At 36.3% G+C, this 27,760-nt stretch overlaps 1 protein-coding gene across 3 annotated transcripts in view; it reads right to left on the reverse strand.

Annotated features, from left to right (window-relative positions):
* The window catches only part of LOC131076480 (RNA-binding KH domain-containing protein RCF3), a 97,834-nt gene that overhangs the window by 18,421 nt on the left and 51,653 nt on the right, over nucleotides 1–27,760 (reverse strand). For 2 of the 3 annotated variants that reach the window (XR_009113351.2, XR_009113352.2), the window contains exons 3-5: nucleotides 14,312–14,563; nucleotides 13,862–14,119; nucleotides 13,658–13,713 (exon numbers count right to left, since the gene is read on the reverse strand). Coding sequence is in view for 1 of the 3 variants with exons in the window: in XM_058013690.2 (XP_057869673.2) it covers nucleotides 13,862–14,119; nucleotides 14,312–14,563 (510 nt within the window). In the remaining 2 variants the exon portion in view is untranslated. The remainder of the gene's footprint in view (nucleotides 1–13,657; nucleotides 13,714–13,861; nucleotides 14,120–14,311; nucleotides 14,564–27,760) is intronic. The other variant, XM_058013690.2, reaches the window with a different exon arrangement.

Here is a 27,760-nt window from a genome sequence, read left to right on the forward strand (position 1 = left end):
TGGGCCATTCATTGTATTTGAGGATGCTATATATACCCTCACTCATTTTCATTTTGATAATAGTTAGAAGTTAGAGAAGAGAGAGAGCTTAGAGAGAAGAAAGTAATTGTGTAGCAAGATTGAGTAGTGAAGAAAGAATTTTGAACAATTGTTGTCCATTTGGCTTTGAGATCAATAAAATATTGAAGTTATGGTGTTTTATTGCAATACTTGTGGCTATCTTCATGGTTGTTTATTTTCTCGAATCACTCTCAGTTGAAATAGTATTTAAGCTTAAGTTTGAAGGACTAAGTGTTGTGCTTGATCTTTGGTGAGATTCACGTTCCAAACCACTAGCTTCTTACTGATTGTAAGGACGCCTTGTGTTGTCAACTGGAGATATTGAGATTGCTTAAGAATTCAATCATTTGGGGAGTATTGATATGTATCTCTATGATAGTACCTATATCCTTGATGATTTGAAAATTATTTGAATCACCTTAGAAGATCGTATCAATTCCAGTAGAGTTGTAATTTCTTGGCGATACTGAAATTGGTAGTCTTACCAAGTCTAGCCTACATTGAGTCATTCTTAGGATTAGATTAGAATTCATCTCTTGAAACCCTTGTCTTTTGCTATTTTTTGAGAATCTGTTAGTATTAGGAAAATCCTGTTCCTGCAGTTAAAAGAGAGTGACACGGACAAGCTTTCTCAGAAAGTGCGTAAGACCCCTTGAAGAAACAACATTTACAATGACCACTGGTGCTTATCCACACGTAGAGATCCTACAACGAAGAACCTTGAAGTCACCCTGATTGATCCTTTTCGCGATATCTTCAGCATTCAAAGGCTCTAATCAAGAGAGGATAAGGTACCATTTGGGTATTTTATTCTGTGTTTGGCTGTGTACAAAATACACGTCAACACTTCCCTGTTGACCTATGGTCCTATTGTGCATTTTGCACACACGCCCCGTCTGTGATAGGGGGCCCCCATTACCCAGTTGAGAGAGAGATGACAGGCACTGAACCATAATGAAATTCCAAACCTCCTAACATCCCCAAGCTTGCTAATGAGCTTGAACGTTAGAGTAAAGGGGAGAATAGATTAAAGAGGAATGCCCATAAGCCTCAAAACTCAACATTTTCAAATCCAATGAAATTGGTTTATTTCATTTTGGCCAAAGGTCCAAGTTTTGAATTAGGGGGGCATTGTAAAAGTTCGCATTTTTGGCCAAAAAGCCGAGTTCTCTTCCCCCCTTAGCCATCAAGCTTGCAAAGTGCAAAGGGCGCGATTCTCACATTTTCCTCAAAAAGTCCGAGTTTGTAAACAAACCAAAGGCGTAGAAATAAAACCCGACGTCGCATCCCTTAGCCGAAGTTTGGCATTCATAACCAAGAAACAAGAATCGCACATTTTACTAAAAATGCCCGAGTTTTATGGCTAAGCAAATGGGTGTTTGATTAAAGTCACGCATTTTCAAGCACAAGAAAGAAAAAATAAAGTTCACTCATTCTGTGTAAAGAACCCAAGTTTTTTACCTAATGGGGCAAGTTCGATGTTTTTTAAGTGAAATAAAACCCAACGAAATTCTCTCAAAACACCTGAAATACCCGAACTTCATTTGTTGAATGAGAGTTTCTTCTAGGGCAAAACCAAGTCGAAATGAAACTTGCGAATTTCATCCGTAAGGTCCGAATCAAACCCTAGGTCACGCAATTTGTCCAAGCATCCCAAATTTCATAAAGCAAAAAGGAGCGTCTTACATAAAGTCGCACTTTTTTAGTCAAATGGCCAAGTTTTGTGACAAGTAAAAGGCGTCTAAAGTAAAACAAGAAAATAAAGTTCACTCAAAATATGCAAAAGGCCCAAGTTTTGTTTGAAAACAAAGTGATAGGGTGGCCAAGCCAGAAAATCACACTTTTTAAGTGAAGAGGCCGAACTTTTGAGCCAAACAAGTTAAGCATTTAAAGAACAAGCCTAAAATCGCACTTCCCTAGCAAAATACCCGAGTTTTCAAAACAAAGAGAAAGGCGTTTAAAATATGAACTAGAGTTCACTTATTTTGGGTGAAATGTCCAAATTTTACTGAAGGAAGAGGGGCCTTTGACATAGCTAAAGTTTGGTAAGAGAGGGGCGTTTAAAACTTAGTAAAGCAAATCGCTCCTTTTAATAGAAATGTGGGGGAATCGTGCATTTCAATCTTACAACCCTAATTTCGCAAAGGGGGATTTATATTGTTTTAAAGGCAAACATCTTTCATGTTCACCAAAACAAAGCCCGACATTGCCCCAAAAAATTTAATATTTGTTAAATTTATTTAATTTTGCGAGGTGATTGATTCAGGTCGAAATTGATTGTTTGCAGATCGACGACGTCGAGAAAGGCTAAGGTGACAACCTGAAGCGCAGATTGAGGAGTTGATTGCGATCAAAGTCGGGAAGCGATGATACAGCACACAGTATCAAAAGGACAGCCCCAAGCACTGTCAATGAAGAACACACCGCAGAGCATAAAATGAAGCACGAAGAAACACGCCACCACCAGACGACAAGTTGAAGCGCCAGCAAGACCGAAGACAAAAAAAAACACACAAAATACCACAAGTGTATGCATTCTCAGAAATGCACAGCTAGAATTAATTCCAGAAAATCAATTTAAAAACTGAACTGCTTTATTGTAAAACAACTACATGTGGGCCCCATTTAATGTATTTAAACAAGGGGGGTGCACAGGTCATTTATTTTCAACTACCAGATTGACCGAATTGATGCCAAACAGTTGTGGGTAGTTGAGAAAGTGGTTGAGAGGACAACTAAAAATAACTAGGCATGGGTTAACGCTGCCAAGCTTCTAGAAGGCAAATCAGGGCCCTTGGATGCAGTCAATCTTGGCCTTTGATTCAAATTGTAAAATCTATAAAAGGTAGAGGCCTTTCTCTTGTAAAGGGTTAGATAGTTAGAGGATTAATAGTTAGAGTTAGTTAGATTTCTAGGAGTTAGAAGTTAGATGCAGTTTTCAGATTAGAAGTAGAGTAGAATTGCTGCAAGAAATTGTTGTAATAGCAGCTAAAATCAATATATGAACATTGATTTGGTGTTTGTTATTTTGGTTTTATTCTGTTTGCATGGTTTCCTTCCAGCTAGTTAGAAGTACAGTTCAATGATTTCAATGGCAAAATGTGGGGGGTATTTGATGCATTTTCGGTTCATACCATTGGGGGCCTACTGATTGTAGGTCACCGTGCATGGTTAATATGAACCCAAAACTGTGCTTAGTTCAACAGTAGGTATTCGTTTTAAGTTGCGCCAGAATTGGGTGCCTAGATGAGTATCTCCAGTATGAAAATCCTTCATCCCCTTGGAGATTGCACTATTCTTGTCAAGTTGTGAGGGTGTCTCTAGCGAAACAAGGATTGGTTATGGAAATCTGTCTACGCGCAACACTAGTCATTCCTATCATTGCACTTAGGATCCCTAAACCCTTCCCTTTTGATTTTATTTCCTAGCTCAAGAATCACAAAATCGTAAGATGCAAACCAGCTTGTTGTAAACGTAAGACCCCTTGTGTTACCAGCAAAAAACATCAAACCGTTGAGCTATCCCACAGTCATGACCTGACATTTGGAACCTTGAGGTTGTCCCCTTTGATCATTCAAAACAGCATTAGGGATTTCCTTACGCAAGAGAGGATAGGATACTCAGCAACATTCTATTTTGCGCTGACCGGAAGGAGTTGGTTATCTGACTTTAGCCACGTCTTTTTCCCAAATTTGCAGATGATATGCCTTGTGGGGATGCTTCTTGAATTTTGACCTCTTGATGTCCACATCTGCCACGAGTTGAGAACAAGCTGAAATTTTTCACACCCTATTTCATAACCATGCACTTTATTTACTACTCACTCTTTAGCTCCACATAATCACAACACTTTTCACATTTACTTCTTTTGAACCAACAAAAATGTGTTTAGCCTTCTCTCCTTATATGTTTTTCCTTAGTTTCAAAGACTTCCTTTCTTGTTTATTACTTTTACCACTCCCGCCAACCACCATTTCTTCTTATTTTTTCCTACCTAATGTTCAACATGCCACATTAATTTTTCAACTTTCAAAGAAGTTGTGTGCTAATGCTAGGTGTTGGGAGTTGCATCCAAAAAGGGTCTACAAAGTCCATGACCACCATTCAAGACGAGATGGTGGTTGAGAACAATTTGGATGTAGATGAAGGCTTGGTTGCGTTGCCAAAAAAACCATCAATTCAGAAAAAAAGCTTAATGAGATAAGCGAACTTTTTACTCTCAATTCTCAAACTACAAGATTAAGTGCGCTTGTAGACATTGGTTCTCAATGCAATTTAATTTAACTGATCTTACTAGAAATCTTGGTTTAAAAACATATGATCCATAACCATTGGGTTGGGAGAAAAGGGTGTGGAAATCTAAGTTACTCAGTTGAAATTTTAGTTTTTTTCTGAAGTCCACATTTTATTGTTGAAGTAGATGCCGTTCTAATTTCACAGCATTTGATATAGTGATTGGGATTCTATATTTGTATGCTAGAGATGTTATTTTAATGTTAAATGAACGCAAAAGCAATGGTAAGTTCTAATTAAGTTATTAAGTGACCAAGAAGTTTTGTTTCTTTTAATGAGAGATAATCAAGAAGATGGAATTGTGTTTTCTTTAGCTTGTAACGCTAACCATAAAATGAAAAAACTGGCTGTAGTATCAGTATCTTTTCCAAAAGTCTCATAAGCCTAGAGGTTGCCACCAAGAAGACAGGTAGAGCATGAGAATCATTTTCTTCTGGAATCTCATTTGCCTAATACTGAAATTTACAAGTAATTTACTTCAGTAAGTAATGAGGTTGAAAAACATCTCTGACAATTATTAACTATGGAGTTATTTGCCCAAGTACTTCACCATGTAGTTTGCCCATACTCATGTTAAGCGAGAAAGATGGCTCTAAGAGAACGTACATGGATTATAGGGCTCATGTACATAGATTATAGGGCTCTAAATAAGATTGTCATCAAAAACCAATACCCTCGGACCTCTACCAATTTTAGATCACTTGCTGGACCAATTTTTGCATGCAAGTTATTTCACTAAGTTGGATTTATAATCTGGTTATCATCAAGTTTGCATTGAGGGGATACATAGAAGAATACTTTCAAGATCAAGTTTGTAGTAAGGAGGAAATACGTGGAAGAATACTTTCAAGACCAAGCAAGGCCTCTATGAACGGTTAGTTCTTCCTTTTGGCATGTGTAATGCACCTGCCACTTTTATGCAGCTAAAGAATGATGTTTTAAGAGATATCACACACACATGCATAATAATGTACTTAGGAAGCAACATGTAATCCACTTGAAGCAAATTTTGCAAGTATTGAAGGAAAAACAGCTTCTATACAACATGAATTATGAGTTTGGCGAGCAATGTTTGGGTAATCTAGGACATGGAGTTGGAGGAGTTGACATGAGAGTGGATCCTACAAAGGTGGAAACTAACACAAATTGGTCTATGCCTAGGTTGCTGATTTGGGTATATATATATATAATGAGCAATTAAATAAATTATAATATTAATAATACTAAAATAATAAATATATAATAATAAATAAATATGTATTTAATACTGATATAGCTATAAAATAATAAATATGTTTAAATTTTTAATTTAAAATATTATTAATATAAAATAATTTAAATAATAGATATATTATAATATAAGTTTAATTTAGATTTTAAATATTTTAAAGTATTATACAAAATTACATTAAACTAACAAGACTGCCACAAAATCAATGAGCCTTATGTATATATAGCGTGCAAGTATTATAAATAAATACTTGAATCCTATATATAACATGTGTAATATAAATCAATTACTTGCACCTTAATAAAAGTATTATAAAGAAATCGTGCATAATAAAACATGTCTTGCATAGGATTCAACTGCAAGCAGAGTCAAGACATGGAGGAAGACACAGAAGCACTGAAGGACATGGAGGCACCGATAGACATGGAGGAAGACATGATTTTTGAATTTGAAATACAAAACGCGAAGTTTTTCAAATCTGCTGAACCCATTGCAAAACTAGGCCAAACTGGGATCAGACCCAGACCCGAACCTAGATCAAACCTGGACCAGCACTTGGGCTCTAGGTGTCGAATCCGGTATCATAGGTCTATACCAAAGGGTGCCACAAAAGCAAAGAGTTTTTAAGTGCAGTTCAATACATGTTTGAATTCATTCCCACTTTCACTTTTATGGCCACTTCTCTACATTTTGTTGCAGCCATGGTTAAGAGTGTTCAGTGGATAAAATACATAATGGGTATGAGTTATTCAAATACACAATCCGCCACACTCTTGTGTCACCTCTTCCTAATTTTCTGCAGCCCTTTGAGATAGAGACCAAGGCAAGCGACTAATATTCATCGTCCAACATTCAACAAACCAGAGGCAGAGATAGATAGAGCTACATTAGCTCCAACGGATCCTATTAGATGGTGGACATGGCATGGGAAAGATGCACAAGAGTTGAGGATGCTCACTATTTGCCTCCTTTTAATAGGTTGCTAGTTCCTCTACTGCAAAGAGGAATTGGTCCACATACAACTTTATTCACTCTATCAAGAGGAATAGATTGACCTCTAGACATGCAAAGAAATTGCTGGCATGCATAGTACTTTGCGACTCCAAGATTGTCAAACTTTAGGGTATCGACAAACTCCAACTTTACGGTTGGATGTTGATCCAAAGGATGTCACCCAGATTGATGAGGAGATACAGTAGGCATTGGTTGTATTTCCATTAGATGAGCCAACCCCTCATACTCATAGTGGCAATGTCTCAAAGTCAGATATTGATTCTGGTGCAGTGTTAGGAGATGCCGATTAGAGGCAGCCATCATACTTTTCATCACTATGTTTTACAGTTTTTCACATTTGTGACTTTGTCATTTTGACATTTGTAGTGAAAACTTGTAGTGTTTGGGCATTTTGGTGTATGAAATTGTCACAACCCTCCTTTATCACTTTTGGATTTAAAAAAAAACAAACTCTATTATATTCTTTGGTTAAGCTATTTAAATGATTGAATGAATATTATAAAAGGATAAAATAATAAAACTCACACACACACATGGAAAATATACATTTTTCTTAATTATTTATTTAGTTTTCCTCATCCAATTATGGCACATGTTGTAGGAAGAATAAGAAGCTTCTAGAGGATTCTCCACCACCTTGCATGTAACTCCTCCCACTAAGTCTAATCAATTTGCATGAAGTCCAAAATTGAGAAAGAATCTCTTTTTTTAATTAAAATTTTAGGTAGTGGAATAGAGGGATTTTTCTTATAAATGATATGCAAGTTTTCAAAAATGGGAGTTGGTCATTCCATAAAGAAATTCTTCTCTCAAGTAAATTTTTTTGTAGTCATATTTCATTCTTTTGAAAATAGCTAAGATTTCTTTAGAGGATTTCTTTCAAGTTTGAAGATCAAGGGAGGCTGATTGAAGAATTCATAGGGGATTCTTCATCAATTGCAAGCATCTAGGTTTTTCTTCTTATTTAGTTTTATTTCATTTTGAATCATGCATCTTAATTTTGCTACGAATTAGATTAGATCAATCTTGGTTTAATGCATTGCTGAAATTAGTTTTGAAGAATTAAAATCTTGTTTTCAACTCCTTGCTGTAATTTGAATTAATAAAATCTTGTTGTGAATTAGTTTTGAAGAATTAAAATCTTGTTTTCAACTCTTTGCTGTAATTTGGATTTTGTTGTGAATTAGTTTTGAAGAATTAAAAATCTTGTTTTTCAACTCCTTGCTGTATATTGGATTAATCTTATTTTATATATACACTGTGAATTAAATTCAAGGAATAAAATCTCGTTTTTTTTTCTCTTGCTATGAATCAATCAAATCTTCCTGTAGGAATAAGTTAATTTCTTTGTAAATCTCAGTATACTCATTATTCTCTGAGGAAGCGAAATATAAGTCTGTCTCTGCAAATTTTAGATTGAAAAATAAATTATAAATTCACCTGTATGAGCTTGCATTTCTCGGTATAATCTATCTTTCAATCATCTGTACATTGCTGGGAACTATTTAATCTCCCTGGATTGTTTTATCTCTGTGAATAACTCTCTGGGTTATTCACTCCTATGAATGAACCCTTATTGTTTACTTTAATATTTTATCCTTATTGTTAAAAATCAACTCTCTGTGTAAATTACTCTTATATATAAATCCTTATTTCATTTTTGTATGCTGATTAACTCTACTCTCTTGTTTAAATAAATTAGAACTGGATATCATATATATATATATATATAGTAATTATAAATTTATGTTTAAATTAAAATGGGAGATCATATATTATAAACTTCTTTCATTTAATGTAAAAGTGTTTATTGTTGGGTATGCGGTACCCAGCACTCCGTACAAGGTAGTGGGCCGCAGGCGGAGTTAATACTCCGCAGTGGGAGTGGTACCATTACGGTACCCTCCACTAGCCTGCGGTCACTGCTGTGGCAATGGCCGCAGTGTAGTGGAGGGGACCGTGGGGTCCCCCTCCCACTCATTCCTTTTTAATGCCAAAACAAACTTGATTAAAGTTTTCGTTACATTTTCTTGTATAAAGTTTTAAATAATTAAATTCCTTTTTTTTTATGTATAGTTTTAGTTATTAAAATTTTGAACTTAGATGAATTTTTTATTTAGATTTTAGTTTTAGCAAATTATAATTGTAATTAATTATATTAAATTTTGTATTAGAACCTTTTGATCCACTTAGCAATTAATCCCCATTAAATGATTTGAAGCTAAAATTTTATTTTGGGATTAGTGGCTTTATCAGCGACATTCTCACATGTAACTTACACTGCCTCCACCTCCTGCAAATTGCTTCACATTGATTACATTTATTGGTGTTTCCATCTCCATGCAAGTTTCACATTACTTATTATTATGCAAGTATTCCTAATAGTTATTATGCAAAGTTATACTCCAAGTTTTTGAATAATAAATAACGTTAATTATGGTTTTTATTCCATGTAATTCATCAAGTAGTTATTTCAATTAATTGAGCTTTGCAATATTTAAATTTTACGCGTTCAATTTGAAATTGTTTTCAAGCATGATGTTTTCGTAGTTAGAAAACTAAATAAAGGAAGTTGGAAAACCAAAACCAAGTAGCGTTCGGTATATACAGTGCCTCTGGGTCACGCTTACGGGTAATGCCGTCGTGTTGAACTACTGCACTTAACGCCTAATAAAGCTACATCAACGACGTCTGTGGCATCGTCCCTATAAATCGTCGGGGAGTAATAAGGGACACCTAGAAGTTAAAATCCAAGGGACGGGTAATCCCCCTTGGATCGATAATCTAATAAGATAACTTTTAAATGATTTCACATCCGTTGAGATAAACCATAGTAAACCCCCCCCCCCCTTTGGGGATGGTTAAGTTAAATGCTTTTATGAAATTGATTTTTTTTATCTTGAAGAGATATTGGTGATTGACAATTTGGTCAAGGGTGACGCTCATGATAGGTGCTAGGATCTAGTTGTTTTAGGCCACAAGCAATAGGCCATCTTGAGCCTTTGCTTAAGCGCTACCATCGTGGGTAGCAACCGCAGAGAAACTGTCTGGGACATTGACCCTAGAAAGGGTTGCGTACCCACTAATCAGTTTACATCAAACCATAGAGTAAAAAATAGAACTACATACTTTACGCCTTGATCTCGTGCCGAAGCGGGTATGTAGGCAGTCTTGGGACGGAGTTGTCCCTCGTACTCAGGTGTTCGTGGGTGGAGTCTAGGCTTGGTAAAGAAAGGTTGAGTAAGAATCCCATTTTGAAAGGTAAGATAATTAAATTGGAAAAAGTAATTCAATGCATACTCCGAAGGAATCTCGTATGGATTTGCTTGATTTCCCGAGGCTTTAAGCCAAATTCCGAGGCGGAATTCAAGCTTGTATTATGTTATTAATTACTCCTAAGGACGGCGACCTCGGTGCACTTCTGTTAAAAGAGTGTAGTACTTAGTGAGTGACTCAGGACCCGAATGGTCCCGATGAGTCTAAGTCTCTGGCCAGAGCATCTCCTATCCCGTTTGGATAGATGCCTACCCCGTATGGGTAGATGCCTATCCCGTATTGGATAGATGAAATCTTATGTCCCGTATGGACAATTGCCTAACCCGTATGGTTAGATGCTCATCCCGGATGGATGAATGCCTAATCCTAATGGATGGATGCCCAGAGTATGCAATTGAATAAAACATAATGATTAAATTAAACACACAAAAAAAAAAGAATACTCAATTTTGTTGAATTAATTATGGTGGGTCTTTACAGAAATATTACTATTTTTCAATTTTATATCATATGCACATTGACATGAATTATGTAAGCAATTAGATATTAAATTGTTCGACTCTCATTTGAACTCTATTGTTTTGTTTTAAGGATTCTATAATGTATATGTAATTATAATGAATCCTTTATCAATGTCATCATATGCATATTTGAGTCTCCCCTATATTTTTAATATATATATATATATATAGCCATTCCCTTTGCTGTCCCCTACCATCCCCAAAAATGGCCTCTAAAATCCTATCCTTGAAACACATCCCCTCATCCCCACACCTCCGAAACTTGGTGAACATAGCTTACCCCTTCCACTACTAAAAAGAAAAAAAAAACCATTGGAATAACATTAACTAGGATTACGAACTCCGCTGTAGAGACACATTCCTTAATCAAATAGAGAATTTTTCTCTTGAACCCGAACCTATGAAGGACAGCATATTGAACAGACCATGAGACTCTATCATAGGCTTTATATATATCTAATTTAAGAGTCATACCAAACTTCCTTTTATTGTCCAAAGAATGAATAATCTAATGGGTGGCAAGGATAGCATCTAAGATCTGCCTACTTAGAACAAAACCTTTTTGGAGGTAGCAGATAAGGAAATGTAAAAAACGTTTATTTGAAGACAACAAGCTTTGAAAAAATCTTATATATAGATTTTTATTTTCAATCATTTTATATTTTTTAATTTATAAAGTCATTGTATAAATATTATAAATAAATAAAATGAATAAAAAAAGTAAAATTAAAAAACTAGCACTATATAGAGAGAGAGAGACGTGTGTGTGTGTGTGTGTGTGTGCATACATATGTATATATAGTTATATACATACATATGTATATATGTACATATACATATATATTTATGATGCACCTGTACATATACATATATGTATATATGATGCACATGTACATATACATACATACATATATATATGTATATACATACACATGTGTATATATATATATATATATATATATATATATATATATATACGTGTGTGTGTGTGTGTATGTGTGTATGTATGTATGTCTGTGCATATATATATGTATTTATACATACATATATATGTGTATATATATGATGCACCTGTACATATACATACATACATACATATATGATGCATATGTACCCTGCCCCATATCCTGATAACTACAACATACAGAAAATTAAACATCTCATCCCAATGATAAATGTCTACATAAAAAACGAGCCATCAAAATTTCAATCAATAATAAAAAAATGATGAATAACAGTCTCTCAATAGGCAGCGATGAATAAGTGCAAACTATGAAGAATCCAGTCACCTCTCTATCGGTATTCTGTCTGTGTTGAACTATATTTAAGCTCAATTTAAAACAGTGTTTTTGTTGTCCATGAAATATGAAAAAAAGGCTTTTGAAAGAACATTGATAGAAGGATTTTATGTCAGTCTTTCAGATCAAATTGGTGACCCATCATTAGAATGAAAAGATATGTTTGAGGTTTCTGCCACTTGTACAGACTTCATCTATACCCCAAGGTTTTCTACAAATCTCCCATATCTTATGGCACTTTTCCTTAAGAAATTGCTAGAGCAAATTACACTTATGTTTTAATGTCCCATAATCTCATTGCATTTCTCCTCAAGAGATCACCAACCTAGATTGCATTCGCTTTCTACTATAGTAAAGATATCAAATTCAGGAGTAGCCTCAGTTTTGAGTGCATTGGAATCTCAAATGGTTGCGATTCAAAACGATCATATTGCAGATCTTTTCCTATCAAAGGAGCTTGACAATTGCACTCTCTCCATAAGGAGGGCACTACTCAATAGATCTACCCAAGGAGAGGACACATTAGCTTCTTATAGGTGCACTTAGCTAGCATGTCTTGTATCCCAGGCATCCAATTTTTGCCATCTCTATATGGGGGGAGTTGTCATGCATCAACAGAATGTACCAACAAAGACTATTTAAGGGTGCTATTGAGCTATTGTCACCAGAGTTAAATGTATCTTCACACTATTTCCACTATTAGTCTTACAGACTGACCATAAACAATAATTGGGTATCCTCATGCAGTTGCCATTTATTAGAATTACTTCTACATGGTTTTTGGCCTGTAATCTTAGCACATCTCCAATAACGCCTTGTTACAAGGGGACACGCCACCCCAAAAAATCCCCGTGTTTCCTGCACAAGGACGTTCCTGGGACATGAGAACCTGGGGGGCATCCCCTCGCCACACCACCACTGCTATCAAGACATCAAGGGGCACTACCCCTTGACCCCAAATCTCCACCCACCATTGTTATTGTTAATGGAAAATGCAATCATGGTCATGTTTTTTATGTTTATTAGTTTCAACATCACTTAGTATGCCAAATTTTCACTTGCAATTCTTATACTTTTTCTTGGTTTGTTCCCAAAGTTCGAAAACTCTACCCACCATTGTTAATGTTCAAATTTCAATGCAATCATTGTCATGTTTTTTAAGTTTCTTAGTTTAAAATTTATATGGTACGCCAAAGTTTCATTAACAATTCTTATACTTGTTCCTTATACATCTGTTTATAACTGATTTTTCAAGTCCTATATGTATTTGTGCCACCCCCCTGCCACTCCCCTCCTCCTCCTCCCCCCCCAACCCCACCACCATCCCCAAACTTAGGCCCTTGGTCCCCCCATCAGGACACTCTGTGGAACTATGCAATAAAGATTACCAAGAACTTAAGAACATAGTTCGCAGACTCAGACTCAGAGAGCACTCAGCAAGCCCAAAATTTTCAACTTGGCAAAAACTTGGCAACTTAGAAAGCAGTGCACTAAAAATTAAAATCTCTTAAAGAAACATATTGTTTTTGCAAAATTCAATTTTTACCCATGTTTTTCCCACATCTATAAAAACTCAACCATAAAAAAAAATAGAGAGTACTTGGCAACTCGGAGAGTACTTGAAGAGTTTGCAAACTAATGATTAAGAAATACCTCGTTCTTTTATTTCCCAGTGCATTTGTAAAAGATGAAAGAACAGATATGTAGATGTGTCATTGGCAATTTTACTTTCCATAGAATAATTCATTAGATAAAAAACTAAGAATAGTTAATTCTATTGATAAGAGAAATGCTATCAGAATGCTTCCAGCCTGCCTTTCTTCAATGGGCTTCAAATGATAGTCTTTAGCATAAAGGCAAAGATCATTATCATTATTTTTTAGTCCCTACAATTAACTAAGATTATTTTCAAGAACTTATTTCTTGTATCTTTTATCTTTTAATAATTTTAATTTCTCTTGTACCTGGTAACTATGGTCTGTCCTGGTTTCTGATTTGGATATAGTCCTGTGTCACTGATCTGGAATGATAGGCATTGAGAGATTGCAGAGGTCCTCTCAGAGGTGACATAATTAAACACAGTTACATTTGAATTTTGGACAATTCAAACTGAAATTTTAACATTTCCTTGGACACTGCCAAACGGAATCTATACAAATCGGATTTACCTTTGATGGTGAACGGCCCCGTGAAGGAGATAAACTTTGATAGTTTGAAGAAAAACGTCCACTGCCTCGATAACCTGGAGCAGATGAGATGGATCTACCAGGAGAACCCAGTCCAAAGTTACTCTCCAGATGATCCAGAGAAGGTAAGGATGGCATTAGCCCTTGCCCTGAAAATGACAATTCATGATGTAGATTCCTCCTTAATCTTGATGTAACTTGCATTAGTGCCTCACGAGACACCTGTATGTCACCTACAATCTGTCCAGATTTACTTCAATGTTAGAACATTTTAACTAGCTTATGCATTGTACAAAATCTTAAGAGCATTTACAAAACAATGCGAATCAGGTCCGATAAAATCAGAAGTGTAAAACATTAAATTTTAATACTCATCAATACTAAATAATGATACTGGAATTTAACACTGCTGCCTGAAAACATAGAGCGAACCTGAACCAGTTCATCGGCACCTAAAGCACATGGAGGAAGAAAATCTCTAGGCAAAATCTGTATGTTTGCACGGGTTTGTCTCCTTATTTCAGATAAAATCGATCCCCCTTTTCCATGTAGACAGCCAATTTCATTGGATGGAACAAGTAGCCTAGTGGTTATAACACCATCCCTGTCTGGACCAAGATCTACAATACAACTTTGAATATGCAACAGAGCTTCCTGTGCAGGAAACAGATCATCATCCGGTACCTGTAAAATTGTCACATAGATCACAACATTCAGCAACCATTAAAAAAGGATGCAAGATGCAATATTATGTTAAATCCTCTGACCAAGAACCTAGGGAATCATCTCACTCTCATATATTCACTTTTATGCATGCTATTATAATTTGTGGCCATTGATGTACTTAGTATAAATTTTTTATTGGGGCTGAAATTTGTTGATACATTTATTTTATTAAGCGAACCTGTTCTTTTCAATGATAACAATGTTGTATAATACTATGAATATATTCATTAGCCTCATGGACCTATTCTTAGAGCAATTATCTAGCATACAACATGGGTGTAAGGAATTGTTTCCCCAGAGATGTGTTCCCTAAGGCTTTTCTGCCATTTCCTGAGTGGGGAAGGTGAGAGGTGAGAGGTGACAGAAATCTTTTTTTTCTGAAAATTTGAGGACATCCATGGACACCTCTACCCCATCCTCTTTTTTCAGAAAATTTGGGGACTCCCAAGGATTCCTGCTCACTATGGGGGACATCTCTTGGGAATGTCAACTAAAGAGGGGCCTCCAGGGGGGTGCTAAGGTAATCCAGGGACATCCTGACATCCCCTGTAGACTGGCACTTTTTAAACATGAAAAAATAAGTACTCACTTTTTTGAAAAAACCCTAAAATCATGAAAATAACAGTATTGCACAGCAAATCAGCTCATACACCAAGTATGATGATTTTCTTAATAATCTTGATCCTCCACTCACTTTTATTAACTTTAAAACTCTAAAATCACCATAATATAGTATTATTCAGCAATTCAGCTCATACAGTGAGTGTGATGATTTTCTTAATAATCCTGATCCTTCACATAGTCCCTAAAGCAGCAACTACCCTTCTTTTCAGGCAAGTGGCTATGAAAATTACTAGACCCACATCAGCATTATAATACTATACTTTTCCTTTCATACGATGACTTCCATAATAGTTCAACTACTGCTATTGCTGGACCTTGGATGCTGCAAAATACAACAGAAATTATCCTTCTATTTGGCCAGGTGGATTTCTGCAACAACATCTAATATGATGCTTCCTTTCTATGTCATACAAGGGGTATATGCATTACAGTGTTGTTGCTGGGCCTTTGGGTAATAACAAGGCTCACGATTCCTGGGCTAAATCAGCATTGCAATGTCATGCTGATTTTTTAAAATAGTTTCACATATTTTTCCTGTGAAGTATAGGCATACTGCATTACAAGGTTTTAAAGAATTTGTTAAGGATTTACCATCAATAGCTCATCAGCATCATCACATTGCACAATAGAATGAGCAGATACAAATTGCCAACAGATATATTCACTGGGTAAAAGCATCATCTAAAAACAGAAAACAACGTACACAAAAACCCTAGACCACAGTTGACACTTTGACCATTCAGCTCATTTCTAATAGAGTTTGATTTTCAGCTGCCATATCATTGATATTCAAATGATTACATTTTGATTTATGATTTGACAATGGGCATTGTTTAACTAATGTAATACATAACTTATTGTTAGCATTGATCAATTATTGTATTGTGTTCTCAATTCTGTATTTACTACTTAAAATTTTACATTTTGACTTTCGCATAAATTACGGTGTGTGTTGTGTGTGTGTGCACATATAGCCGTCTCCCCACTGCCCCACAAAATTTTGGAAAATAATTGGCATCCCTTGAAACATGTCCCCCTATTCCTGAAACTTGGATAAAAAATGGTATAAAATGAAATGTTGATGACAATAATGTCATGCAGGCTTTGCAATTGAGGAAAAGTGGTTTATGTTTAAATATCATCAAGGTATGAATTGATGCGAGTTACAGGAATTATTTTAATTGTTGAGAGTCTCAGCTCACACATGAATGATATGAACAGCCCTATGACAATTTAAAACGCAATACCCCATAGTTCTTGGCAATTACACCAATTATGGGGTTGCTTATAGAGCTCACACCACAGTTTATCCCCTAGTGTGTGTTCATGCAACAATCTCATCCAGCTTGCATCTGATCGCACCAATCCAGGGAACTCTCCAGATCACAGATAATAACAGTGGAAACTGTCATTGAGAAACGAGCCTTGTCTGAATCATGATTTATCGGGAGTCAAAACCTGGAACAATTTAATCAGCCAAAAAATTGTCGTCGATTTTCAAGTAAAAATTGCGCTGTTTTCAGAGAAAAAATCACGAGCAAATGGCAAAAAATCGTGTTTAAATAAGTGATTTCATTTTTTAAAGAAACCAACAACGGTGCGATATTATACATTTCTTTAGGCACACAGGAGAAAACGCATGCACCTGACGGGATTCATGTCTTTTGCAACATCACTTTCAAAGCGAAGGGAGTTCACAGAGTTTGAACAGGTGCATTGCTAAATTCTTTCAAAACATTATAGTTTATTCATTATATATGACGTGATTTGTTTGTTTTGTTCTCTTAAAAATTGTTGATTTTCGTTACAAGCACTCCTTATCTGCTCCTCCTCTAATATCATAGCCAGAAGTAAGCAAGTGTAGGATTTTTCTTTAGATACCAATTTGCTATCGATTTTAGAAGTATGTTTTGTTTATATGGATTTGCTAACTCAAAGGACTAAAATTCCCTTAGATCTCTTTTCTTCTCTTTATGAAAGGAGTTGTATGTTGTTCCATCTTCTTGAACCGAAATCGGATTTGCTAATTCAAAGGACTTATCTTCCCTTAGATCTCTTTTCTTCTCTTTATGAGAGGAGTTGTATGTTGTTCCATCTTCTTGGACCGAAATCTTTGTTAATTCTTGATCAAATCTTCATTGCATTCCTTATGGGTGTCTATGGTGACCTTTTCACACATCGCCCCATTGCAAACGGGGACCCCCTCTTTCCTGCTTTCCGCGTCTTGTTAGTTTAGGGCTTTGGCAGTAACTAACAATTTTGAGCTTCCAATGTCCGAGTCTTGAGTTTTGGAATGTGATCATGCCTAATTGCTATTAGGGTTTTGAGATTTTGTATAGGATCAAGTGTGTAAAATGTTAAATGTTTAGGTGATCCTAAATTTTGTCTAAGTGTAGACCTTTTGAGCGTGAACGAGTTTTAAACGTTCAAGTAAGTGATATTTTTGTGCCTAAATGTTAAAAGGTCCTTTAGGAGTTGTTTTCTCACTCCTAGGAGGTTATCTAAGTTAGATTGGCACGTTATCCCTATGGAATTCCTTTTGTTTCACTCAAATTTTGGTGAATTTGCTTAAGTCCCGATGCGTTTTATTGAAAATTTGAAGTGCCCAGTTGATTTTGAGTAAAAAAATCATTAAATTCCTAATGAAAATCCATGTTCTAGTGGTCAAAAAGTCAAAATTCCTAATAAGAGGTGCTTTTCCCCCACATTTCCGATGACCCATGATTTTCCCCCACTCAAAATCCTAATGGGAGGTGAATTTCCACCAAATTTTCGATGGAGATTATTTTTCCCCCATTCAAATTCCTAATGGAGGGCGATTTTCCACCAAAAGCGTAAATTTTGGTGTTGGAAAGTTGTCCTGATGACCCACGTTTTTCCCTTGGAAGTGCATGAAATTCAAGTTCCTGATGAAGATCGATTTTCCACCAAGGCAATTCAAGATTAAATTTGATGGATTTTTATGCAGAGGATTGTGTTGAAGAAAGGCGAATTTCCCCAAGTGGCAATTTTGATGAAATTTTGATCTGGATAATTATCCAAATAGGGATCGATTTTCCCTCAAGGTGACTTTTTTGGACTTAATGGCGAAATGAAGTGGATTTTTGACTTCGGATGCAAATCGATTTTCCCTTGAGGTGTTTTGGACAAGCTTAATGGTTTTTTATTGGGAATTTTATCCCAATGAAGAGCGATTTTTCCCCAAGGAGTATTTTTTGACATTTTAAATGAAGTTTATTTCGATTTTTTAATCCAAATATGGGGCGATTTTCCCCAGGAGCCCAAATTTGATAAATTTTTGAAAAATTTTAAAGTAAATGGGCCTGAATTTGATTGTTTTTGCATTCAGCAACGATTATTTAATTTTCAAAAACAATTATTAAATGATTTGCAACATTAATTAATAATTAAATATTTTTCCTATTGCAAATTGACTTTCCCAGGCAAGTATAAAAAGCACGTTTTTATCCCACATTGCTTGTGTGGTGAAGTTTCAAGGTGAAAACAAGAATAAAGAGACCCAGCCAGCAATAAAATAATATTATATTTTGCTGATAGTGATTACTAAGTGGCTGATTTTGGAGATTTCTTCCATTTGGGCAATTTTGGAGAAGTGTCTGTTGGACACCATTAGAGGTTTGAAGCTGCAAATTAGTGATTTATTTGTCCAAAATAGCTGGGCGCTGTCATTGGAGAGCATACTAAAGCAAGTGTGGTGGTCATTTTGACCACATAAATCGATTTTGCTAGGTGGTGCCATTTTTGGGAAGGTATTGATTTTGCTTGGGAGGTTATTTCTTCACATTTTGGGCGATTCTCCTTGTCATTGCTGAGTTTCCTTGATGTTTGCTGGCCGTCATTGTTCTCAGACCCGCGTTTGCTATCATTGTTGTAGATGATTTGACCTCCATTGTTGGCTGGAAACATCATTTTTCAAACTTATTTTTCCATTTCCAGCCACTTCACATAGGCGATTTTGGTTGGAGGTTACTTTAGAGGCATTTTCAGACATCACCATTAATGTTGCAGGTCTGAAAACTCCATTTCAGTCTGTTTTCAGACTTGGAGTTCCATTTCCAGCCACTTCCCTCTAGGGCGATTTCACTAAGGAGGTATTTTTGGGCCATTCTATGGTCATTTTCTGAGCATTTGGTAGAGTTTTCATCGCTGAACTGAGTCTGAAACCTTCATTTTCAGATTTGTCCTCAGACTTGGACATTTTTACCAGCTCATTATTTGTGCCCAAATTTGACAATTTTGACTTGGGAGGTAAAATTCCATTGATTGCAACTGTTTATACATGGCTGCAACCATGTTATGAGACTGATTTTAAGTGATGCAGGTTGTCTTCAGACCTCTTGGCAGCCATTGTTGGATTTGGAAAGGTGTCTTCAGACATTTGAAACTGAAAATCAGAACTTTATCCACCTTTTCCAAGTGAAATTTGACCCTTCGTATACTCCTATGACCTTAATTTTGATGAATTTTCTGAGTATACTAAGTGTCTTCAAACTTATTTAAGTCTGAAAATGATGATTTTTAAAGGTTTTATGAGGGTTTTAGACCCTATTCTTATCAATTTACATTCTATTTTCAGAATCCGCTAGGAATATAGATTGAATTTTTGATTTCCATTCCTAAATTTGTCCAGATCATCAAAAATCGGAACTAATTCAATTCTGAAAATAGCTATTAGGACAATTTTTCCAAGTTATTGACTTCTAACTTCATACAAGTACCATGTCTAAATCCAAGCATCGGAAGATGGGTCTTCAAGTTCATATATTATGGTTGAAGAAGTCTCATCTCTTGTTGCTGATGAAAGTATTTCATTACCTTCTCAACAAGAAGAGTTTCACTCTTCTCCTACACAAGATGAGAGTTCATCTTCTCCTATGGAAGAAGATGACAACTTTTCTTTTCATAATGCATCCGTTTCAGATGAAGGCAACACTAATCATTCCAATGAAAACGATAGTTCGAATGATGTGTGGACTCTTGAGTTTGATGGTAGCTGCGCTACAAATGGATCTGGATCTGGCGTAGCTCTCATATCTCCTAAGGGAGAGATCTTCCCTTATTCCTTCAAACTGCAATTCGCTAATACTAGCAATACGGTTGAATATGAGTCGCTTTTGTTAAGAATGAGCGTTGCATTGAAAAGAGGAATTAGAAATCTTCACGCACAGGGTGATGCAGAATTAGTAGTTTGTCAAGTAAGGAGTATATATCAGACTAGAAATGATAGACTCAGGCATTACCGTGATTTGGTATGGGAAAATATTGAAGATTTCGATGCTTTTAGCATCTCAGTTGTGCCTCGTGAGTACAATGATAGGGCCGATTCCCTTGTTGTTTCAGCTATTTTGTTGATTCCTCATCTTGACTTTGGTCAAGATAAATACATTATTGAGTTAATCTATAGACCTAGTGCGCCTGACAATTGGGATCATCGGCAGATCTTCAATGATGATAAGCAAATTAATAACTTCTTGCAAGCGGAAGATGGTTTCAACAACCTATACTTCGAAGGAAGTAATTCTCCTACTTCTTCGTCATCAGATTCAATGTCTGAAACATCATTTGAATCGGATGAAAATATTCTTCAGCTGAAAGGAAATAAGAATCCCAAGGGGTTGGTTTCTCTTGAAAAGCTTTTCGATCAACATGATCATTATATCAAGAGGCGGCAACAAGAAAGTGTTGATTCTCCTATGGGATATGAGAAATATAATATTGGCTCAGATGAAGACCTCAAATTTGTCAATATTGGCAATAATTGCACTTCGGATGAAAGAGATCAGTTTATTCAGCTTTTGCGCCAATACCATGATGTCTTGGCATATTCATACGATGATCTAAAATCTTTTCAACCCAAGGAAGTGCAGCATGACATTCCCCTAAAGCTTGGTGCAATTCCCTTTAGACAAAAGCAGCGCCAGTATAATCCAAAAATTTCAGTTACCATTCTTTCTAAGATTCAAAAGATGCTTGATGCTCGGATTATCTTTCCCATCCATCATTCAACATGGTTGGCAAATATAGTATCGGTGCGTAAAAAAATGGAGAAATACGTATTTGTGTTGATTTCAGAAATCTTAATCAACTGTCACTCAAGGACAATTATCCATTGCCAATCATGGATCAAGTTTTACAAACAGTGACAGGTTCTGAAATGCTATCTATGTTAGATGGATTTTCGGGATACAATCAGATTGAGGTTAGTGAATCTAATCAGCATAAGACTACATTTACTACTCCATGGGGTACTTTTGCCTACCGCAGAATGCCTTTTGGGTTGATCAATGCAGGAGCTACTTTCCAACAAGCTATGGACTTGGCCTTCCGTGGTACTGTGGGAAGATATATTGTAGTGTATCTTGATGATCTTACTGTTTTTTCTAAAGACCATGAGAATCATCTTTTTCACTTAAAAGATGTACTTGAAAGATGTTGCAAGCACGGCATCTCCCTTAATCTCAAGAAGTCACTTTTTGAGGTGACAGAGGGAAAACTCCTTGGTCATATTGTTTCCAAGGAAGGACTAAAAGTTGATCCTGAAAGGGTTAAATCTATTCAAACTCTTCCTCTGCCGTCCAATAAGACCGTTGTTCATTCCTCCTTTGGTAAAGTAATTTTTTTGCGGAGGTTCATTCTTGACTTTGCAAAAAAGACTCGTCATATTGTGGATATGATGAAAGGAAAGACTGTTTTCCATTGGAATTCAGAAGGCAAAGCTGCATTCAATGATATCAAAGATGCAATTGCTCATGCACCCGTGTTGGTATGTCCCAACTACACCAAGGAGTTCATCATGTATAGTTATGCTTCCGAGCATACTATGTCGGCTATTTTGATGCAGAAGAATTCAGAAGAGATTGAATCTCCTATGGCTTTCATGAGTTGTCCTTTAAAGTCTCATGAACTCAAGTATTCCTCTATTAAGAAGAATGCCTATGCAGTTGTTAAAGAAGTCAAGAATTTCTGTTTTTACATCCTGAATTCTCATACCGTTGTGTTAGTTCCTGATACATCAGTCAAGTCTATCTTAACACAACAAGAGTTTGGTACAAAAAGAGGGAATTGGATTGCTAAAATCCAAGAGTATGATTTGGAGATTAGACCTACAAAGCTTGTTCGAGGAAGAGGACTCTGTCAGCTGATGGCAGAAGGGATTCCAAAGGAGCAAGAATTGGATGGTTCTGAAGATCTTCCCAAGGTGTTGTTTGTCAGTACTACTGATGAATGGTACTCTAATATAGCATTTTTCTTGACTTATGGTGAATGTCCACAACATTTGTCATTCAAGGAAAAGAGGAGTATCAAGTTGAAAGCTGCTAACTTTGTATTATGGGATACTGGTTTGTACAAAAGAGCAATTGATGGTACCTTCCTCCGTTGTGTTGACAAAGCACAACAAACCAAATTGTTGGAATCTTTCCATGACAAGGCTTGTGGTGGTCATTTTTCTGCACCAGTGACTGCTCACAAAATTTTGAGAGCTAAGTATTATTGGCCTACGCTCTTTCAAGATGCTTTTAGATGGGTGCGTAAATGTTTACATTGCCAACAGTTTGTGGGCAAACAAAAGCTTGCAATGTTACCATTGAAGTTGGTTATTGTTGAAGAACCTTTCTGGCAATGGGGCATTGATTTCATTGGTGTGATCAATCCTTCTTCAAGTGCAGGTCATTTGTATGTCCTTACTGCTGCAGATTATTTCACCAAGTGGGTGGAAGCAATACCGGTGAAGAATGCTACTTCGAAAATTGTGTGCAGATTCCTCAAGGAGAATATTATTTCCAGATTTTGTGTTCCATTCAAGATTGTGACTGATAATGCAGCCACCTTTTCTTCCTCTGAAATTTCACAATTTTGCTTTGAATATAGTATTTTGTTAACTCGTTCATCCGATTATTACCCCCAAGGTAATGGTCAGGCAGAATCAAGTAAACAAAAATTTGATTACTGTTATTCGCAAGCTTGTGGAAGAAAATCAAAGGTCTTGGCATAAGGCACTTTTTGATGCTTTATGGGCGGACAGAATTACACCCAAAAGGGCTATTGGTATGTCACCATTTCAGCTTCTTTATGGGATCAATGCAGAAATACCTCACTTTGGAACTTTCTGCTCTTAAGTTGGCTAAAGCAATTGAAGATCAAACTTTTGAGAATGCTTTAGACAAAAGGATCATGCATCTTTCTCAGCTGGAAGAGCAAAGAACACAAGTGGTGGACCGGATTGCTCAGCATCAGCAACAACTCAAAGTCCTTTTTGATAAAAAAGCAAAGTAAAGAGGATTCCAAGTTGGTGATCGTGTGTTACTTTGGGACAAGCGAAGGGAACCGAAAGGTTTACATGGAAAATTTGATTCTCTTTGCCGAGGACCCTTCACTATTCATCGTATTGCTAGAGAAGATAGTTTTATCTTGGCTTCTCTTGATGGTACACCATTTGTGCTGCCCTATAATGGCCAGCATTTGAAGCATTACTTTGAATGAAGGTTCGAGGTAACTTATTGTAAATAATGTCTTTTTTCTTGTTTAATTTTTGTCTTTCATTTGTTTGTTTTTGTGTTGATTGACTCTGTGACCCAATGGATAAGAGGAAGGCACTTAGAGATCTCGTTTCTATTCTTTCACAATCTTGAAGGATAAATGAAAGAATTCCCCAGTCAAAGCCAGTTGTTGACCTCATTTTTGTTTTCAAAAATGAAGGACCATTACATGATTTTTTGTCAAAAACGAAAATTTTACTCTATGGCACGCTTCCTGAGGCAAAATTTCGCCTAATCCTTGGACTGGCTTAATCCTCGATCCATCCTCAAACTATGTTTCGAATTTCGTCGCATTCTGGGTTCGTTTGCTATGTCTTTCCTTCAATTACTTGTTTTTTCTCCCTGACTGCAGGTGGGAAATTTTCCTTGAATTGCAAGTTTTAATGTTTTCCTTTGTTTTGGTCTTTGTAGGGAAATTTTAGACTAATTACAAGTGCACTTTATTGAAAAATAAGAACTTGTAATTTGCTTTTTATTTCCCCCTTGTTGCTTTTTGGTTATTTAAGTTAAAATAGGGATTTTTTGAATAAGTTACAAGTTTCTTTGTAATTATTTTGAAAAACTCCTACTTTAATGTCTTTTGCTTGTAATAGGGATTTTTAACCTCTATGACATATGTGCAAGTTATTAAAACTTGTTGTAGGGATTTTATTTTCCCTTTACAAGTAAAATGTAACTTGCACATCTCTCTCCAAAACCCGATTTTGCTTAAAATTCAAATAAAGTGATATTTAAAACTTGCTATTTTGCCCCAAAAACCCGATTTTCTCTATAAATGCATTTTGGAGGATTTTAAACTTGTAATTGCATTTTAAAAACCCGATTTTGCCTTGTTGAGGGAAAAGTGACAATTAAAACTTGTTATATGGGAAATAAAACCCGATTTCCTCTATTGCATGTGAATACATGAATTAAAACTTGTATTTTCTTCCCAAAAACCCGATTTTCTTCTCCTAAGCCAATTTTTCCACAAATTCTTCCCAATTTTTTGTGGAGAAATCCAAGGAGTAAGGAGGCGATTTTGTAGTAAGGCGATTTATGTGGGTTGAAGAACACGTTGCTGCTGTTTGGTGATGATTTACCCTTATTTTCTGCAAAAAAAGCGGTTTACCACGTGGTCCCTTGAATCCACATTTTGGAGGATTTTTACTTCGCAAAGCAGCAATCTCCTAAATCGTTTTTGCCTCTCTTACCTAGGCATTGGAGTTAGAAGAAGATTCGATCCCTCCTTGGGCCATTTTATTTGCATTTGCTGCCACCTTTTTCAGTTTATGGCGTTTTGGTAAAAACGTGGCTAGGGTTTTTGGTTGTGGTTTATCTCTATTTAAGAGCTTTTCTTCTTTCTTCCAAAAATTGATCATCTTTTGGAGAGGCATTTTCAGATTGAAACAAGGTATGATTTCTTTTCTTTTCTTGTTTCATTTTCTTATTTTCTTGTTTTCTTATTTTCCTTTCTAGTTGTAAATTTGTAAATATGTTGTTTTTTCCCCAAAAATCGGTTTTGTGAGAGAGATTTTCCCCCTTTTTTTGAATTGCATTGATCTTCCCCATTTTCCCTCTTCACTTGTATTCGGGATTTTAAATCCCGATTACAAGTTGGATGAAAATCATTGTTCTTCCCTTACGGTTAAAATTTTTAACCATCTTGTTGAAATTCCAAGTTGCAAAGATGAAAAAAGCCTATCCTTCCAAAGTCGGGTTTTTAGAACCAGATTGCATGTTCAAATTTCTTCCCATTTTCATGAAAATGTCATTCCCAAAATCTTTCCATTTTTATCCATCCATAACGCCTATATCCGTACTTTCCGTTCACGTCATTTCCCGCAAGTCTAATTCCCATTTTTCACCCATTTCTCCATTTACCATTTTACAAATATACTTGCATTCGGGTTTTGAAAATCCGATTGCATGCACGCTCTTCCAAACTTGTATACTTGTAAAATTTTCCCCAAGATCCGAAATTGGTCAAAGTCAAGATTCCTGGCATTTCCCATTTATTTCCCCTCTTTCTCTCACAAAATCGTGAAGTGCAAGGGTTGAAGTTCTTCCCATTTGAAGAAGGAAAAATGTTAGTTGCAGCTGATTATGATGTTGCCTTAACACTTTTAAGTCTTCATCGCAGTATACCAAGTTGTCCTTCAATGTCAGATTTGTCGTCATCTCCAATTCCAAAAAAGATGAAGTATAAATCAGAGTTCCCAAACTCTTCACGAGTCAGGCGAGTTCGCCGAGTTGGCGAGTCGAGCCAAGCTCAACGAGTTTTGCTGACTCGGGACTCGAACTCGGCAAGTTTTGACCATAACTCGCCTACTCGCGAATCAGACGAGTTATGGCAAAACTCGCCGAGTCCGAGCTCCAAGACTCGACCACGACAGGTCAATGTTTTGACTTGCAGAAAACAAAAAAAACATGAAGTTGTTTGACAAGTTAGTCTCTCCATCAGGATTCATATATGGAATATAACATTTAAGTATAAGAAAGAGAAAAGGCATTTCTCTTTCTTATACTTTAAGTTATATTCCATATATATTGTCAGGATGTTTGAGAGTGGTTTCAGACCTCCATGAGTTATAATGCAAAATATAGTTTTTGGAGGATTCTTCAAATTTCCAGACTTAAGTCAAATTTTAGGCCATTTCAGGATTAGGATGACATTCTAAACTTTTAAGGCAAGTTCACTTTGACCTTGATGTAAGGGACGGTACCTAGGAGGACACTATGCATTCAACCAAGCTTTGATTTAGCAACTTGAAATGTGATCGGATAGTACACAAAAACCCTAGGAATGATCTAAATAACCCCTAATCATTCAATTGACCTAACCTCCTTCACTCCACCTTGAGGAGATCCACCTGACCTAATTACCTTTGAGAAACTCAATCCTTTCAATGCAAAGGCTAAGACACTAAAACGATCAACAACAAAACTAAAAGAGCTAACCCTAGAAAGCAAAAAGTGGCGGTCTTCATTTGCAATGGGGCGATGTGAGCACCTCACAACAGGGATGTTTCTTAAAATTTTGAAAAAAGGGGGTGAGTTGGGGACATTTCCTACCTGTCCCCACATCCCAAAAAATCTCCCTATGGGACCCAAGGTTATTTTTGGCAAGGGACATGTCTCTGAGGAGCATATTTTCAAACCCTTCTGGCCTCACAATTCCGCCTTCCATCCAACATATATATAGCCTAAAAACTAAGAGGTCCAAGAAAGACCAAGGTCAACTATAGTCCCAAGGTAAAACCTAAGTTCAACAAGCACACTATTTAATGCTACCATACACAAGCACTCCTTACAGTTTCCAAGTGAAGATGTTCATGATGTCTCATGTTGGTGCTCCCAGAATTTCAATTTGGCCAAAGAAAATACTAAATAGAAGCCCCAAACAAGTAGATACTCTACCAACATGCCTTTCATGGCATAACAAGCTAGCACACATTATAATTGGACTTTATTCAATAATGGGTGCATGAAAAAAGTTTTAAATCGTTAAAAATCTCTTAATTTCAAGGTTTTTTTATTTTGCCGAGTCATAGCCGAGTTACGAGTCGAGTCGGCCTTGCCAAGTCCGAGCCGAGTCCGAGTCTAGGAGCTATGGTATAAATATGACAAGTACTAAAATGAGGTTTCACCTTCTCAAGTCTCTTCTCCTTTGGATCGCATAAAAGATACAGAGATAGGGCATGTGGACATGTCGGAATTTGTCAAGAGGGTAGAGGATCCGCAAGATAGCAATATGCAGCAATTGTTGGACAGCCATATCCATCACGCATCTTCTTTTCCAATGGCTGCCCTAGAACCTGAATATGTTCTCGCTTGCACCCATCACTTTGACAAGGAGACAAGAACCATTAAAAATGATGATGGTGAAGCAATAATCCGCCTTGATGCAGACACAATTGAGAAAGTCTTCAGAATACCTCCTGCACCTGTTTATATGGAGATCTCCAAAGATAGTGCAGCTAAGTACTATGTG

Source organism: Cryptomeria japonica, chromosome 5 (genome assembly GCF_030272615.1).
Source record: "Cryptomeria japonica chromosome 5, Sugi_1.0, whole genome shotgun sequence".
Classification (NCBI taxonomy): Eukaryota; Viridiplantae; Streptophyta; class Pinopsida; order Cupressales; family Cupressaceae; genus Cryptomeria; species Cryptomeria japonica.